The sequence below is a fragment of the Chanodichthys erythropterus genome, chromosome 11, assembly GCF_024489055.1.
Source record: "Chanodichthys erythropterus isolate Z2021 chromosome 11, ASM2448905v1, whole genome shotgun sequence".
Taxonomy (NCBI): Eukaryota; Metazoa; Chordata; class Actinopteri; order Cypriniformes; family Xenocyprididae; genus Chanodichthys; species Chanodichthys erythropterus.
Window position 1 is genome coordinate 55,102,889 of NC_090231.1, and position 19,203 is coordinate 55,122,091.

The 19,203-nt window shown below is 36.3% G+C and overlaps 1 protein-coding gene across 1 annotated transcript in view; it reads right to left on the bottom strand.

The window, feature by feature from the left end:
• ano1a (anoctamin 1, calcium activated chloride channel a) overlaps positions 1-19,203 on the bottom strand; it is a 56,791-nt gene that overhangs the window by 16,769 nt on the left and 20,819 nt on the right. Inside the window, exons 8-15 of the mRNA XM_067401438.1 lie at positions 18,566-18,621; positions 18,416-18,457; positions 11,380-11,444; positions 6,526-6,660; positions 2,925-3,085; positions 1,442-1,524; positions 1,179-1,190; positions 529-597 (exon numbers count right to left, since the gene is read on the bottom strand). Of these exons, the coding sequence (XP_067257539.1) occupies positions 529-597; positions 1,179-1,190; positions 1,442-1,524; positions 2,925-3,085; positions 6,526-6,660; positions 11,380-11,444; positions 18,416-18,457; positions 18,566-18,621 (623 nt within the window). The remainder of the gene's footprint in view (positions 1-528; positions 598-1,178; positions 1,191-1,441; positions 1,525-2,924; positions 3,086-6,525; positions 6,661-11,379; positions 11,445-18,415; positions 18,458-18,565; positions 18,622-19,203) is intronic.

The following is a 19,203-nucleotide window of genomic DNA, read 5'->3' on the forward strand; positions in this document are numbered from 1 at the left end:
TGAAGAAAGAAAGACATGAACATCTTGGACGACATGGGAGTGAGTAAATTATCAGGAAATTTTAATTTGAAAGTGAACTAATCCTTTAATAAATTATATATTATTGTGTTTCGGTAGTGACAAATTTGCAAAGAGGAAAAATATTCCAAAATTTTCTGAAAATATAATATGAGAATTAACTGCAGAATTACTAGAAATGTGTACTTTGGATATTATACAATTTGCATACATAAACAAATTGTGGAAAAATGTAATTTTTTCAGGAGGTTTCCAACTCTGACTTTGAACCAATTCTGTAGAATGCCCCATATATTTATACACACACAAGTTTGTGGAAACATGTGAAAAATTTTATATTTTATTTTATTGAAAAGTTTTATTGTGGAGATACAAACCACCCTGACTCCCAGAAATTGTTTAAAGCCAGCCAATCAGATTATAGCTTGGATTTGTTTAGAAAGTTAATGCCATTTCTATTTGCAATATGCATCAGTGATACTAGTCTTCTCTAGATTCATAAAGACCTACCTTTGGAGACTGCTCTTTCTTCAAGGACTTCTTCATGACGCGGAACTCATACTCTGCTCTAGGATGACTCTGGGAAAACAGAGAAAGCAATTTACGACACATACAGGACTTAAACCAGTTAAAAAGTAAAAAAAAAAAAAAAAAAAAACAGCGGAAAGAGATAACTGGTTATGGAGCCAAAAGCAGCCATGTGCATGATCGGTGAAGAGAACAGAAACTCTGGTAATAGCCACACATTGACGTTCAGTGAAAGTATATTCCTTAAAACCAAAAGCTCTCAGCACCACGAAAAAAACATATTCCTTTCCACATTCAGCAGCTTTAGATTTTATTAGTTCCTCCTCCTTATTTTATCCACATAAACAGTGGCAAGCCCAGAAAGACTGTGACTGCCGAAAGGAAAGTGAGCAGCTTTTGACCTGTAAGGCCGGAGGAAGAGAGAACAGGAATCTCCCAGACCTCCACAACAACAGACCGATAGATAGAGTACAGTAAGTGCTGGTGAAATACTTTACACAAGCAAGAATGTGACGACAATGCTTGAAGACGACTTTTAAGATAATATGAAGAATTTGTTAGTACTAAAATGCAACTGTAAGGTTAGGAAAGAAATAAATTCAGTTAATACTGTGAATGAACCAATTCCAAACCTTTTGTTTCCCCTATACAAAACAGGACAAAAAAAAAAAAAAAACAGTGAAAAAACAGTTGATTTCATGGCACTGAATCAATACAAAAAAACAGATATCTTTAATTCTTTACACCCAAGCCTCAGGATAATACAAGTCAATACAAGAAAATAATAGAGCACACCTACAATACATACATAAACCAACATAATTATCTTATCAACATCTACATCACTGTCTTATATTGACAGTTTTCTTGGTCAACATGGGTGTGCGTGACTAACCTCTGCGTCTTCAAAGCCGGTCATGTCCCAGATGTAATTTAGCCTCATTTGCCTTCTCTTCCAGTGCTCCATAAACATGGTGGCTGTGTGACACAGAGAGGTAACCTTCACTTACAAACCCACATTTATAAATACTGATCGACTCACCGCTGATCAGGGTGGTTTGTCAGTTAATGTAACTACAAATTAAGTCTTTGTTTTTAAATCCAGGCTCGCCCTCTTCTTATCGATAGCATCGGGCTATAAAAACTTTTTTGGAAACCATTTTAATGGTGTTTTCACACTTGTTTTAAGGGTCTAAGTCTGGTTCACAATTTTAGCTAATGTGTGAATGCTCCCAACAACCTCAGACTAGTTTAAAGAGAACTAAACCGAAACCATCTGAGGAAGTCGTCTGAGTACAGTTCACTTTAGGTCAGTGTGAATGAAAAGTGGATTGACATATCGAGAAAGTAAAAAACAAAACTAAAGTGAACCAAAAAGAGATCCACTTTCAGGACCAGCGACAGTATGAATGCAAAAAGAACTGGGTTCTCTTTTCACTTGATTCACTTTCTTGTTCACTTTAAAAGTTTCTTTTAACCCTCTGGTTTTTGTTTTTGTTTTTAAGAATTTTTTACTTCATCAGAATGGGATGAAACTTGGTAAAGGTTTTGGGATGAAACTTGGTAAAGGTTTTGGCACTTGTTATGCGAACACACCCACACACACCCCCCCCCAAAAAAAAAAAAAAAAAAAAAAATCATGGACTTGTTTCAAAAAGGTTAAATGGTCCCAAAAAAAAAAATAGTCACACTTGTACTCCTTGTGGTCAAAAATGACGCCTTTGGAAATGAATGGGAAATGGATTTCATCTAGTGGAAACATTCGGTACTGCACCCAAACACAATCTTACTGTAAGCTCATTTTTCGAGATATCAACCTCAAATTTATGTTTAGATTTATGGCTTTGATTTTCTTAAAGTTATAGAATAAAACATGTTTTGAAAAATATATATTTAATATAAAAATGTCAAGTATTTCTTGTGCATTATTCATAATAAACTTAAACTTCTATAACTTTTAAATTCATAATACCATAAATTCCCCTAAAAAATACAAATTATTAAATAAAAAACATTATCCCACGAAAATATAGTACATTCATTTAATTGGGAGAAAAATCTAAATTCAGTAATTTGTGGACTCAAGTAGCTTTGTCAAAAGGTGTCATTTTTCATTATAAAGCCAGTAACTGCAGGGGATCAAAACTGGAAAGGCAAATTTAGGGCTTTTGCTACAAAAACCAGCTTTTTAAAAAGCTAAGCCTCTGAGTAAGGATGAATGAGTACAGGGGAATTAAAGAGACGTGTAAAACCAGGGCACAAATCTCTTCCAACATTTGCCAGATCAAGTCTGCCCTCAATATGTACAGACACAACAGTTGGTGTACAGCAGCAACAAAGCGTGCGAGTGAACATGAAAGGAGAACAGAGCTGCTGACCCCATAGTGCCATAAAGATGGCGAAGAAGACGGTGGCCGCATTGTCGAACAGGTGGCTGGCCCTGGCCGTGCCGCAAGCCGTGACCAGTTTCCAGTAGCTGCAGGCTCGGTCACACATTGGGCACATGGTGATGTTGTTTCTCTCGTCGCAGATCTCCATGCTGAGTGAACAACAAAAAAAGAAACTGATTTCAGAAATGCATCACATCTCCATGTTTCCCCAGACACCATAATGTCTATCTGAAAAGCTATGAATTAAGCTGGATTGAATTGTTTATGTCTAAAAGAAAAAAAGCATTATTCTACATTCTTCAGCCCTGCTCCAAAACGTAGTGAGTAGTAAGCTGCCTTGATGTCAAAATAGGCAGCTACTTTGGCTAACTCTATTTTCTAAGGCTGTATCCTAAAAGGAAAATCACTAATATGAAGTGCTGTATAAACACTATTTATACAGCGCAAACAGTTATCTTCACATTAAGTGCATGGACACTCAATTGATTCCAGTAGAGTTTGGCTTCTGCATGTTGCTATGCTAACTACATGATACTCTAGCAATCTTAAATGTGCCCTAGAATTAAAAATTGAATATATATTGGCATAGTTAAATAACAAGAGTTCAGTACATGGAAATGACATACAGTGAGTCTCAAACTCATTTGTTTCCTCCTCCTTATATAAATCTCATTTGTTTAAAAGACCTCAGAAGAACAGGCGAATCTCAACATAACACCGACTGTTACGTAACAGTCGGGGGGGACGCCCCCAATATTTGCATATGCCTGCCCAATGATCCCATGTTCAAGGCATTACACAAGGGCAGCCAGTATTAATGTCTGGATCTGTGCACAGCTGAATCATCAGACTAGGTAAGCAAGCAAGGACAATAGTGAAAAATGGCAGATGGAGCAATAATAACTGACATGATCCATGATAACATGATATTTTAGTGATATTTGTAAACTGTCTTTCTAAATGTTTCGTTAGCATGTTGCTAATGTACTGTTAAATGTGGTTAAAGTTACCATCGTTTATTACTGTATTCACGGAGACAAGAGCCGTCGCTTTTTTAATTTTTAAACACTTGCAGTCTGTATAATTCATAAACACAACTTCATTCTTTATAAATCACTCCAACGGTGTAATGTTAGCTTTAGCCACGGAGCACCATCAAACTCATTCAGAATCAAATGTAAACATCCAAATTAATACTATACTCACATAATCCGACGCATGCATGCAGCATGCATGACGAACACTTTGTAAAGATCCATTTGAGGGTTATATTAACTGTGTAAACTGTGTTTATGCTGGTTAAAGCAAGCGCGAGCTCCGGGGGCAGGGGAGCGCGAGATTTAAAGGGGCCGCAACCTATTTATCGGTGCATAGTTAATGATGCCCCAAAATAGGCAGTTAAAAAATGAATTAAAAAAAATCTATGTGGTATTTTGAGCTGAAACTTCACAGACACATTCAGGGGACACCTTAGACTTATATTACATCTTGTAAAAAAACGTTCGATGGCACCTTTAAAATACTACAGTAGTGGCCAGAAGTGATGTCTGGCCAAGAAAAATTGACATTTTCACCCTTTATTATTAAACATTATTAAAAATTTGTTTAAGATTTTGTAAGCAGTAAGTATTTGTGATGATAACACAATAAAACATGCCAAATTGTGAGGACATCATTTTTTGCCAGGCTGTCATACAAATTAATTATGAACACCTGCAAAAACAAGAGAGAACCAACACAATATTAATAACTGATTACGTTGTAATCAATGTATGCTTTTTCATGTGAGCCTTTTGTTTTTCTATGCATTTTTTTGTAGCTGTAGTTTGCCTTAATTGCCAAACAATTTAGTCAGATCAATACCTTAACCAAGTTTAGTGTTTTGTTCTTCCCTCATATTAAAATAAATAGATTATATATGAGCACCTTCCTAATATTGTGTTTGTCCCCCTTTTGCTGCCAATCAGCCCTGACCCGTCGAGGCATGGACTCCTCTAGTCCCCTGAAGGTGTGCTGTGGTATCTGACACCAAGATGTTAGCAGCAGATCTTTTAAGTCCTGTACGTTGCGAGGTGGAGCCTCCATGGATCGAACTTGTTTGTTCAGCACATCCCACAGATTCATCCACATGATGTAAAAGAAAACGTGATTCATCAGATCAGGCCACCTTCTTCCATTGCTCCGTGGTCCAGTTCTGATGTTCACGTGTCCACTGTTGGCTCTTTCGGCGGTGGACAGGGCTCAGCATGGGCATCCTGACTGATCTGCAGCTATTCAGCTCCATACGCAACAAACTGATGCTCTGTGTATTCTGACACCTTTCTATCAGAACCAGCATTAACTTATTGAGCAATTTGAGCTACAGTATCTCGTCTGTTGGATCGGACCACACGGGCCAGCCTTCACTGAGTCTTGGCCGTCCATGACCCTGTCACCGGTTCTCCACTGTTCCTTCCTTGGAGCACTTTTGATAGATACTGACCACTGCAGACCGGGAACACCCCACAAGAGCTGCAGTTTTGGAGATGCTCTGACCCAGTCGTCTAGCCATCACAATTTGGTCCTTGTCAAACTCGCTCAAATCCTTACGCTTGCCCATTTTTCCTGCTTCTAATAAATCAACTTTGAGGACAAAATGTTCACTTGCTGCCTAATATATCCACCCACTAACAGGTGCCGTGATGAAGAGATAATCAGTGTGATTCACTTCACCGGTCAGTGGTATATTATATTTATATATATATAGTAGTCAACATTTGAAGTAGATCAAAACCTTTCATCAAAGTTAACTTAGTTCTTAGGACAATTTTGATTAACTTTTTTGATCCACTTCAAATGTTGACTACTGTATATACACACATACACGCACTATATTGCCAAAGGTTTTGGGACGCCTGCCTTTATGTGCACATGAAGTTTAATGACATCCCATTCTTGATCCGTAGGGTTTAATATGGAGTTGGCCCACCTTTTGCAGCTATAACAGCCTCAACTCTTCTGGGAAGGCTTTCCACAAGGTTTAGGAGTGTGTTTTTGGGAATTTTTCGGAATCATCGCATTGGTTTTGGAACAGCTTGTTTGCAGCATTGGCGTCTGTGGAATTAATGAATGTCGCTGTGAGACAGCCAGCTAACACTGAGTCACTCTCATTATTCACTACATTACAGTCCATTACAGTCGCACCATTTCAAGCCCACTCTAAACTCCCTAATTACCATGCACTTCAACATCCATCCGTTTTTCTTTCAAAGTGCAGCAGTGATTACTTTCGTAAATGGCTAGGCATATTCTTCGCTAAAAATCTTCCCACAAAGTTCAAAGCCATTGCGAAAGAGTACATATTGTCATTGTTGGGACTTGTATACCCAGGGGTGTGAGACAGTGGAATGTGTCTGAACTCGATGACACAGATAAGAATGTGCCAATCAAATTATTATGAAACACAAACTAATTCTACATAATTAAACAGTAATAGGCAGAAAATTTATGTGCAAAGCTGTCAGCGGTTTAGGGAGGCGTCACATGCTAGTTTGCGCAAGTGTACAAAAACAATCCAAATAAACCATCACATAAACTTTATAAAGTTGACCTGGGGATATTGTCATCCACAGTGGCACAGCCGTACAGGAACACGATAACGCCCACAACCGCTGCTGGGATTAGCATCTGAGTATACACACCCAGCCAAGCAAAGTACAGGCCCACTTTCTCACCAAAATACTTCCTAAGAGAGAAATAAAGAAGAGCAATTAGGGCAATGAAACAAAACAAAACAAATGAAAATGACTGATCTGATCTAGTAAACATCAGAAACAATACATCCTCTTCTTAAGCCTAAATGCACTCTCAGCCTGATGCATAAGGCTCACAAAATAAACACTTTGGGAGTTGCGAAGTTGTCATCTGATTGGTTGAATTCTACAGGATGCACTCTTAGCCCGGATTTTATATTTACTTAAACTATATAATTACAATATACTTAAAATATTGAAGTTTGATTGCATTACTTATAAAATATAAGTATATTCTACTAAATTGTGGATGTAATTAGAATGTGTTAATAAATTTAAGTTAAATGCACTTAAATTATTAAGTTTCTCTCTTGACCACGCCTCTTACACATTGGTTTGCGGCAGGTAAAGACGCCATTTTGTCGTGGTGTGTGTGAATTCAAGGAGCTGTTGATGAGAAGTTGGAACATTTGTTTTGGCAAGTTCTACAGACATTTTTTTCCCAAACATTTGCCTTTTTATCGTTCCCCATGAGAGACTGTTTGTGAGCAGTGAAAATCGTTTGTTAAAGTTTAAACGACGGAACTGTTTTCTCCGGCTAGCTAGTGTTCTCTCTCGCGTGCGGTGGATCACCGTGCATGAACCCCTGATCGGCGAGTATCGCGTTATTTCGTCGTTTGTTTCTTTTTCACATGACGAGCTGTTGTTGGGCGTGTAAACTTAGTTTGAACCTGGCTGTCGGCGAACACCGCGGCCGCGCGCTCGCGCCCGCGCTCCCAGCAGAGGAGGGGGGATGAAGCTGAACGAAAATGGTGAGTGCAATAATTTAACGACCGTGTTTTATTTCGACACGGCTATTGATTGAACGATTAAGTTAAAGATAATTAACGAATTGAAAACAAAAACAGATGGATATACTGTTTTATCTAGGTTCATAGCTTTCTTAACAACAGACTATCTTGTTTTGTGTTGCAGGTCAAGAAGAGATGCTTTGGATTAGAAGTGTAAGTATTGCCCTTATAACTGTGAAAAAGCTCAGCTATTTAAACATTATAGGCTCAAACAATGAAGTTATACAAGAACAGAACAATTTCCTTGTTTACATCTGGAACATATACATGTACATTTATATCACACGTTATGCACAATATGTACACTTATACAGCCTTCACCAAAAACTCCATATCAGCTGTGTGTCATGTGGGTTTACTGAGACCTGTTCTTTGGCTGATTATTTTATTAATCTGCATACTGCACAGTGCACAATTACATGTAAACCATAAAATCAGGTGCCATAATCAAGACTTTAACTTTAATGTTTGCTCCTCACAGAAAAGTTGTCAAAGACGAGCCTGACTTCAGCCTGATGGTACTTCAATGGCCAGCTCTTTCTACAGTAAACCAGGTATGTATTGATGCATGGAGTATTTGACAATACCATTATCTGATGCATTATTATATGATAATGTCTTTGTCAATCTTTGTCTTCCTCTACTAGGTTGCAGCTGACAAGGACTCATACAGGCAAACTTCAGTGAGAATCCTCTGTGTTGATCTATAAAGTGCTCAGCTAAACCCATCATGAGTGAAGATCGTCTTGGAAGGATGTTTGGTGATGGATGAACCGACCAACCTCAGGACTTCTGTGTCCTTTTTTCTGACTGATTTATGCCCTGCAACTGGACTACCCTAACTGTATGAAAAATACTTTATATTTTATTCAGCAGGTAATGCTCAACCTAGCAAAATGTGAGCTGGCACCTAAAATGGAATACTGCCACTATTGTGAACTCAGGAGTGTGAACAAACCATATAGTTTTGATGCAATTTGTTGTGATTCTGAGATAGACTATTTATGTGCTTAACAATAAGCTGATTTGTTAAAACTATTTTTTTCACGTTTTATAAGGAAATGTTTTCAGGACATAAAATGTTGTATTTGGAATTGAATTAAAATAAAATATAAAATTGAATTAATGTACCTTTTATTTGCCTTTTTTCTTAATTTTGTAGTAAAATAGAAGTTGCTATAAATTAACTTGCTTAGTACATTGAACTTAACTATACTAGGTGTAATAACTACAAAGTAATTAATATTACAAAACATTTTAAGTTAAATGAACTTGAATTTTTAAGTTCACATTACTTAATCATTACTTAATTTTTTTAGGGCAACCAGTTTCCTCAATTTTTTTAAGTAAATTCAACTTATCCGGGCTAACAGTGTGTTGTGTTCTTTAACGGTCTGCCTGGAAGCAAAGCCCGTCGCGATGCCAAACCAACTCACTGAAGAAGAAAGCCACTGTGTTTACAACTGTGACAATGAATCAATGGATCAACTAAACGCTGGACTTTCAAAAGTTCGTGAAATTCATCGTATAGACTCTTTAAAAGACATTCAAGAGTTTATTTAATAAGAGCACGACTTTCTTCAATGAATGATTTATTGGGTCTGTTTTTGTATGATTGTGATTGGTTATTTTAATTGTTTGTCAGACAGGTTCTTGGGCGATCCTTGGTCGGTGTTATGGAGTCCAGACCTTCTGCCATCAGTCTGAAGGTCTGGCTACGCAAGATTAACCCAAATGTTAACGGGCTGTTACATCCATATATATCTCAGTGGCGTGCGGTCCATATAAGCTGCGAATGCTCTGCATACCCAAGCCATTCCTGGACACGGCAATTACTATTAACATTATAAATTACTATTAAATCCCTTGTTTGCATACATTTAAATTGACGCCATGGTGTTTTTTATTTGTTGCGTCTGATTTAGATTTGTGTCCTAAACTGATACATTTAAAGGATGTCGTTCTGTGACACTAAGGGGACCTAGCGGACTTACAAAAATACAGAATATTTTGCAAACGCACCTTTCGCATGTCGCGCCTTCGGCCACCCAGCATACCCGGTTCAAAAAAAAAAAAAAAAATCACCGCTCGCTGCTGATATATATATATATATATATATATATTTTTTTTTTTTTAATTTATATTTATATATACACACACTGTCTGGCCAAAAAAAAAAAGTCACTGTTTGTCAATACAAGATCCTGACCAAAAATTGATGCACCTCTTGGTGGAAATAATATCACAACATTTTTTTTTTTTAATCAAGCGGTGCATGAATTTTTGGTCAGGATCTTGTATTGACAATGCAGGAGGTGAACACTTGGTCTTCTCCAGCACATCCAAAAAACTTTCAATGAAATTAAGGTCTGGACTCAGAGGTGCAAATTCATGTGTGAAAATGATTCTTCATGCTTTCTGAACCATTCTTTCACAATTTTAACCCTGGTGAATCTTGACATTATCATCCTTGAATATGGCCATGATGCTCCTACATGGTTGTTTAAGAAATGAAAAGCTACACACTCCATCTTTAAGGGTTAAAAGAACCGTTGCCAAACATATAACATGCTAGAAACACAATTATCACTGTAATAATGATCCATTCAGAGATTCTCAACATTATTTTGGCCGGGCAGTGTGTGTGTGTGTGTGTGTGTGTGTGTGTGTGTGTGTGTGTGTGTGTGTGAGATATATATACACGTACATAAGGGACTTTTTTTTAGTCAACATTTATGTGATTAAAGTTGAATCAACATCGACCAGTCACTGATGATATCATTAATGAACAAATAAGCCTGATCCTCGAGCTGAGACTCAAACGCGGGTGGCCTTTTGCAGAGCTATGCACCTTCAGATCGGTGACTTGACAAGCATGAAAGTGACGCTGTGAGGGATAGACTGTGTTTTCAATGGCATAAAGCTGTATAAAGCTCCTAGATAACTTATCATTTTCCAGAGTTCATGCTGTCTGACGTTTTTTGTCCACTGAAATTTTTTGGAAAGATATTTTTGTGGTGTTTCGTCAGCAGAACAATCCAAAAACACATTAAATAAATAACAGTACAACCCACTGAAGAGATGCATATCCATCCCTCAAAGCCTCGCTTTCAGTCCTGTTAAAAATCAAAGATGGGGCTGCTGTGAATGAGGTCTATTGCTCCTACATAACAGGTTATTTTTTTCAGCTCTTTTGTCTTTGGGTTGTTATATTTCTCACAGATTTCTGCTCATTCTAAATCAGATAAAGATAAAAAACAAAAAAAAACACACAGTAAAGATTACATTTATATGAATGCATTCGAGAGAGAGCGATTGCGTGTGTGAATTAATTCTACCTGGCATCATTTCTCTGGTTCAGACCACTGTGTCCAACAATAAATGACAAATAAATTCATACTCCGAGAGAACGCTCCACAAGATAAGTTTGATTATACCATTTGGATGCTCAATATCAATCGGGTGAATGCACGTTTTAAACAGCTTATTGTACATGCAAGTTAATCACCATTCTAAACTAATGCATTGTATTCATTGTATGTATTAATTGCATTTTAATGTATTTTTTAAATAAATTAATAGATCCAGACAAAAAAAGCATCATGTCATTGACATCATTCCCATACAGTAGGTCAATCACGATAATGACGTAAACACACTCATTTTGGTCATTTCTTCAGACATTGTGCATCCCATGTGAAATGATGATAAACATTACAATGTGTGTCCGTAAAACAAATCCTGTCTAAATAGGGCTTTTGATTAATGCATATCAGTAGGTTATTTCTAAAATCTCTCCTCTTGCTTCATAATTCCCAGGCAAACCTGCCTCTGGCAGTGCATTCAGCGTCATGATAATACCTGATCAGTCCGATGGGCTGGTACTTGTAGAATATGCTGTAACTCGCCCACTCTTCATACAAGATCTGTAAAGACAGAACTGAAATTACATACATTCTGAAATAATGATGCTGCATCTTTCATGCATGCGTGTTTGAAATACAGTGAGTGCACTTCTTAGAGGCTTAATGTAAATGTCATTACTCTAGTGACAGCTGATGAAAAGGACAAATGAAGCCTCTCTACCATCATATTCAATTCAATTCACATTTATTTGTATAAAGCTTTTCACGATACATATCATTTCAAAGCAGCTTTACAGAGAATGCATGTTAATATTACAATTCAGAGAACGCAGTTAGCGAATAATGTAATAATTTAGGCAATTAATTTGCAATCACTGTTAGCAGATTAATTGAAGGTAGAAGCAATGAGCTCCTGGAAATAATCAATTACATATTAACAATATTAATATTAATAATTTCCTAATTTAATGACTTCCGATTCGGTGCGCCTGCAATAAACATTATGACATATGACAAATAACCAACTAATAAAACGTCCAACACCATCACCAGTGGATAAAGCGAGTAATGTAGAGTAATGCGATACCAATATTGGTGTGCATACACTGTTAGAATAAACCACTTGATTCATATGGATTACTTTTACAATGTAGTTACATACTTTCTGATGTGTGAAAGTTTTGGTTGTGTTGACTTTCAAGGAGGGACAGAAATTATGAGAATATTAAAAATTAGGGCTGGGTAAAAAAAAAAATACAGATTTCTCGATTTTAATCGATTCTCATTTTTACGAACTGATATTGATTCTTAAATCGCAAGTATCGATTAGTCTATCCTGTTTTCAGCTGATGAATGAATGGATCATTGTAGTGCGCCTCTTGTCCAATAAATCACAATAAGCTTTGTGCATTGTTACTTTTGATATGAAACAATGTCTCAGATTTCAAATTCTGTACATTTTATCACGAATTACGAACCAATCTCTTCCTCCTTTAATAACAGTTACAGCACGAAATAAACATGAATGAACATCTGAATGTATGTTAAAAGATACAGTACAACTTACTGAAATCCTTATCATGTCTCATGTAACCACTCAGTGTTTCAACCGTCAAGACGTCAATAAGACAGCTTACAATATGTCACGTGTCAAATTTACCTCAGAAAACCATATTCAGTGACCATAAACTCATTAGTCAGCTAGAAAAATGAACTCTAGAGGAGTATTTTGCTAAATATATGCACCATATTACATTACAATGTTTTTCAATATGTAATGCATGTTTGAATAAATCCGTCAAGTTTTTATGACAGCCACCATTTAAATGTTTATTTAAAAAAAATATATATAAATAAATAAATAAATAAAAATTTAAGTAGGCTATAAATATAATTGTGATTGTATACGGGAGATACATCACAATATTGTAAATCTTTCCGTTTTAAACCAAGAAGGGGAGCCAATGGATATCACACAAGAAGCAACATGCAAACTTTGCGCAACAGTTATACCGGCGAAAGCTTAACCTCGGTCTGTACTCAAAGTGAAATTAAAAAGTGACGGAGCTGTCTGATGCTGCATTAATGGAGCATATTCTCTCAGAGACGAATTTTAAAATAATATGCTGATAACTGATAACGGAATATAATGGTCTTAATTTATTCCATTATTTGTCTTGTGGCCCGTACATATAGTGAAACAAATGAGAAGTATTTCGTTTTAAACAGGTAGTAAGTCGGTGTTTGAAGTGAAGCTGCTCTTAATTTTTATTGATGACTGCAGTGTTAATAATTTTAATTATAGGCGTATAATTCATTGTATAGACCTAAAAAAAGGTTTAAAACATTTTCAAAGTTGAGCTAATAGCCTAACCTTTTATTATCCTCACAGCACGCCAGTTATGCGGTGATGCGCTATGTACATTCCTAAACCCTGGGTTAACGTCTCTATTTCCATATTCAAAGTATCAAATATGGTGTTATTAATGCCACAAAAGTGATTTCAACCTTGGTCTAGAGCAGGGTTTCATAACACCAGGTAAAAAGCAGTGCTAACCCCACTACTACGTTAAAGGTGCCATCGAACGTTTTTTTACAAGGTGTAATATAAGTCTAAGGTGTCCCCTGAATGTGTCTGTGAAGTTTCAGCTCAAAATACCCCTTAGATTTTTTTAAATAAATTTGTTTAACTGCCTATTTTGGGGCATCATTAAATATGCACCGATTCAGGCTGCGGCCCCTTTAATTCCTCACGCTCCCCGCCCCTGGAGCTCGCACTTGCCTTAAACAGCATAAACAAAGTTCACACAGCTAATATAACCCTCAAAATGGATCTTTACAAAGTGTTCGTGATGCAGCATGTCTAATCGCATAAGTATGGTATTTATTTGGATGTTTACATTTGATTCTGAATGAGTTTGATAGTGCTCCGTGGCTAAAGCTAACATTACACACTGATGGAGAGATTTATAAAGAATGAAGTTGTGTTTATGAATTATACAGAATGCAAGTGTTTAAAAATGAAAATAGCGACGGCTCATGTCTCCATGAATACAGTAAGAAACGATGGTAACTTTAACCACATTTAACAGTACATTAGCAACATGCTAACGAAACATTTAGAAAGACAATTTACAAATATCACTAAAAATATCATGATATCATGGATCATGTCAGTTATTATTGCTCCATCTGCCATTGTTCGCTATTGTTCTTGCTTGCTTACCTAGTCTGATGATTCAGCTGTGCAGCTCGTTAATACTGGCTTGAACATGGGCTGGCATATGCAAATATTGGGGGCGTACATATTAATGATCCTGACTGATTACATAACAGTCGGTGTTATGTTGAGATTCGCCTGTTCTTCGGAAGTCTTTTAAACAAATGAGATTTATATAAGAAGGAGGAAACAATGGAGTTTGAGACATTTCCATGTACTGAACTTTTGTTATTCAACTATGCCGAGGTAAATTCAATTTTTCATTCGATGGCACCTTTAAAAGCAGGGTTTAGAAGGACGATAACTTGGGGTTAAGCGCAGTGTGAAAAGCCCTCATGAGGGTGAGTAATTGACTACAGAATTTTCATTTTTGGGTGAACTAATCCTTTAAAAAAAAAAAAAAAAAAACTTTAAACAAAATAAATGCATTATTGTATTCTTTATTTTCTTTACTCACAAACCTGTGAGAGAAGTGAACTCTAAAGACATTGTGTAAGACTGTGTTGCTCAAGCTTGTATGCTTGTACACTACAGATGGAATCAAATCTAACATACAGTGTTTAACTCTCTCCAAGGGTCCTTGAGGTTTGTTGTGAAAAAATTTAAACATTTACTCTTTTTCAGTTTTTGAAAATATCTGTGATAAATTATTTAGAGAAGGTCTACACTACCCACTAAGACTCAACAGTAAGCCTGCAGGAGTGCCGTGCACAGATGGCTTAAGTGGGAAATGATCCTGTTGCCTTGGTGACCTGACAATTATTCGAAGCTTGCTGCAGGCGAGTCCAGAGTCTCACCAGGTCTCCGCTACACAAGCTAGGTGTAGATTCTGGAGCCCATTTATAGTATTTAATTATATCAAGTGGTCAATATGGGATTCAATTACCAGTATGCCACAGAACAGTCGAAATAGGGTTTGAATAATAATCAGAGGAAAATAAATGTGTGATTTTAGAGAACAGATGTAGAGAGGATGCAATGATAACATGTCCTCCGTCTACAGATGGTAAAGTGAAGAATGTAAACCTACATGACTTTATATAGCCTATTGATTATTCTTGGCTGAATGCTGGAAACCTCACTGCAGGCATCATTTGGGCCATGCAAATCCTCTGAATTATGGCTTCATTATCTTCTATCACCCAAGGTGCAAAGGAAGCTGGTGTTTTAGGTTATTGTGCAAATTTCAGAAAAATGTGTCACTGAGATGTGGGACAAATTATTTTTGATTAACCTGTTAAACATGTTCCAAAATATTCATTTGTGTTTCGGGGTCCTGTTATACACACAAAATGTCCCTCCTGGTAGAAACTCAATGTGTCAGTTCTGTTAGATACCAAAATGGGTAGCACTTTATTTTACAGTCCTGTTCCACATGTACATACTATGTACTTATTATAGTAATTGCAATTCTGTCAGGACAACTCTCGAGAGATTGGTATGGTAATAGAGATTGGCATGGTAATGGATATGGCAATTTAAGGCTATGTTCACAGTGCACGTAAATGTGGCCCAAATCTGATTTTTTTTGCCCACATGTGACTCGTATCTGTTTTTCCCATGACAGTGTGAACAGTACAAACCACATGAAATCTGATCTTTTCAATTTCGTTTTGTGCCACTTCCATTTGTGGTACTAAATCAGATACAGGTCAGATGTTTTGTAGTGAGACCGCAGTGTGAACAGTCATATCGGAATTCATGCAATTTTTACATCACTCGAGATTAACATTCGTCCTGATTCTGCGCTCATGGGCGTCTATTCAAAGATTTTACAAAACCAATGTTATCTGCTTGTTAAGTCGTTACGTAAGGAACGCCGTTTCTGGGTCCAAGCCTCAACTCGTTTCACTTGTAAATGTCATCGACGGCCATTCATGAGCGCTATTTATTCATATTAAACATCAAACATTTTAAAAAGTTAAACAAAGTTAAAATTTTAAAATTGAGTACTATTGTAGTTTTTATAAACATTTTTGAATAAGATTTAATTTTTATGTTTTCTATTTTCATTTCATTTTAATGTTTTAATATTTTTGTTGTGTTTTTGTTATTTTTAAATATGTATAGTTTTTATTAATTTTATTTTATTTTTTCACTTTTTAGCATATCATGTTCAAATAAATTAAAACAAGAAATAGTTGAAATAAACTTTTTAAATAAAATAAATACATAACATATACAGTACCGTCCAAAAGTTTGGAACCACTAAGATTTTTAAAAGAAGTTTCGTCTGCTCACCAAGGCTACATTTATTTAATTAAAAATACAGTAAAAACAGTAATATTGTGAAATATTATTACAATTTAAAATAACTGTTTTCTATTTGAATATATTTGACAAAGTAATTTATTCCTGTGATGCAAAGCTGAATTTTCAGCATCATTACTTCAGTCTTCAGTGTCACACGATCCTTCAGAAATCATTCAGTACACAGTTATTTTAAATTGTAATAATATTTCACAATATTACTGTTTTTTACTGTATTTTTAATTAAATAAATGTAGCCTTGGTGAGCAGACGAAACTTCTTTTAAAAACATTAAAAAATCTTAGTGGTTCCAAACTTTTGGACTGTACTGTACATAATTTGAGACATATTATATACATAATTTGGTCTTTGATTCTGATTGGTTGACCCGCATTCAAAGCCATTTTAAATAACTCTATAAACATGTGACCTGTGACCTCATTACATCAGCATTACTGCCCTACTGTGAAAAATATTTAAATAAATAAATAAATAAATAATATATATATGAAGACTTCAGATGCAAAAGCCTCCAAGTGCCATCTGAAATGTTCTTCTAATATTAGCATTTTTATCATGCTTGTATGTTTAGGGTCAGTAATTTCACTCTAATGGCAATGAAAAGGACCTATTAATTGCCATTAGAATGAAATTACTGACCCTAAACATACAAGCTTGATATAAATGCTCATTTTAGAAGAAAATTTCAGATGGCACTTTGAGGCTTTTGCTTCTAAAGTCTTCATACATATATATTTATATTATATATATATATATATCAGAGTTTCCGCTAGAAAAAAATGGTGCCGGTCAAAGTGACCGGCAGAGGTTTCGTTTTCTGGACATTTTGATGATATGCCGGTCAAATATCGCCTCTTAATTAGTCAAGTTGAGGAAAGCTGAAAGCAGTTTATGTAACTTAAAAAATGACATAATAGCGCCGTATATGCAACATGTTTATTAGCCTAACTTTCAAATAGGCGAAAAAAAACACAAAAAAACATCAACGTCCGATTGGCGTCAATAATCAACCAATTGTTTTTTTTACTATGGTTTCACATTTCATAGTTTAACAAACCAACCCCCCTTCCCCACATAAAATATCCGAATATTGTTTTTACTCAAGCAAACTTAATTATAAACTCAGTATGTCTCATTTAGCTGGTAACATTTAAATTGGCCACCGTGTGAAATGACTCCTTGTCAAATGAACTTGAACAAACAAATGACTATAGGCCTATAACATTGTCTCGCGTCATTTTTGGCTACTTTTTACACTTTTTTGCAGTGCTGAATTGTGCAGCTGCCGACTTAAAATCAAAACTTCCCAGTGTCTCTCCACAACTTACAATGCGCATAAGCCGCGTAACCTTGTTCTCCGCAAGGCGACTTCGCTGCTTCCGATTCTGCAGCGAGAACCCCCTCTCTGCAGGAATAATCGAGATAGGGATTACACAGGCTATCTTGGCGAGCTTGGTCCACTCTGGATACATTTCGTTGAAATCACATATGAGGACTTCGCAGGCTGTGGAGAAATGCAATCCTCCATAGCCACGGAGCGCTGTCATGACAGCGAGGGCATCACGTCGCAGGCTTACGGTATCGATAAGAGGAGCGGTGTCCGCAGACTCAAGGCTTGTAAAATGGCAAATAATCCTTCTGATCGCTGGTGGTTCTGCATATTCTTGGAGAGCTATATGATAATATAATAGGTGAGAACGATTTATTTGAAATGCAACATGCATGTTGTTTAAAAACTTTCAAACGGTCGATTCAGATTGTGTTAGGGGGCGGGGCCGGGATTATTAGGCAGTTTTAATCTGACAATTTGACCGGAGAGATTTAATTTTGTCGGACATTTAATTTTTTTCCCGGCCAATGTCCGGTAATTACCGGACAACGGAAACCCTGATATATATATATATATATATATATATATATATATATATATATATATATATATATATATATATATATATATATATATATATATATATACACACTTTTTTATTTGCGGTTTTAACAACTAATGGCAGGTAGTACGTTTCAAAATGTCTTTTACCTTTCTGTCATTTGGTTCAGCATGTACGCAGTCAATATCTCCCTGTAATTAAAATAATTAAATTAACTGACAAAAGAAATAGAACAATCAATTGGAGAGAACTGGAAAGATGTTTGAGCACATAAAAGAGCAAAATAAGATGTCACTCACATCATGCAAAGGATAGGCTTCTGTGTAAACACCACTGCCGAGTAGACTGCTGATTCCTGTCAAAGTTGAGCTTTGTTAAACACATCATCAACAATCCAATCAACCAATCACTGTCCTTGAGTATTGGGGAAGGGTTATGTGTGGGTTTAGGCCTCACAGAAGCTCATTGCTTGTTACATTTGAAGACTGTGTTGTTGACATTATGGTACACACTTTACACAACTGAAGACCCCGATATACTTCAAGCTAAATTGAAGAACGAACTGGTGCGACTTCATTTAGAACAAAATTAGGTTCGTTAGGTGTTTGTTTCAGGAGTTCAAAACAGCTTGCTAAAGCGAACTTTCCGGAAAAGTTTGCTAAGGCTGATAAACACCTATGAACTACCAATGGTCCGCGGCGATTATGTCATAGGTAGGTGTAGCTCTGAGGCTCGGCCTTCTTGTAGGTTCATTTCTTCTGTTTAGTCCGTCGAGGTCAGACGTCTGTGAGTAAAAACATAAACTAGAGAGCTGCTTCATAGTAGAAACTAAAATGTGATTCTTATTTCACCAACATTGTTTTTCATGTTTAATACTGTAAAGCTGCTGCTTTAAAGCAGTCTATAGTATAAAGTGGTATTTGTGGTGGGCGCCATT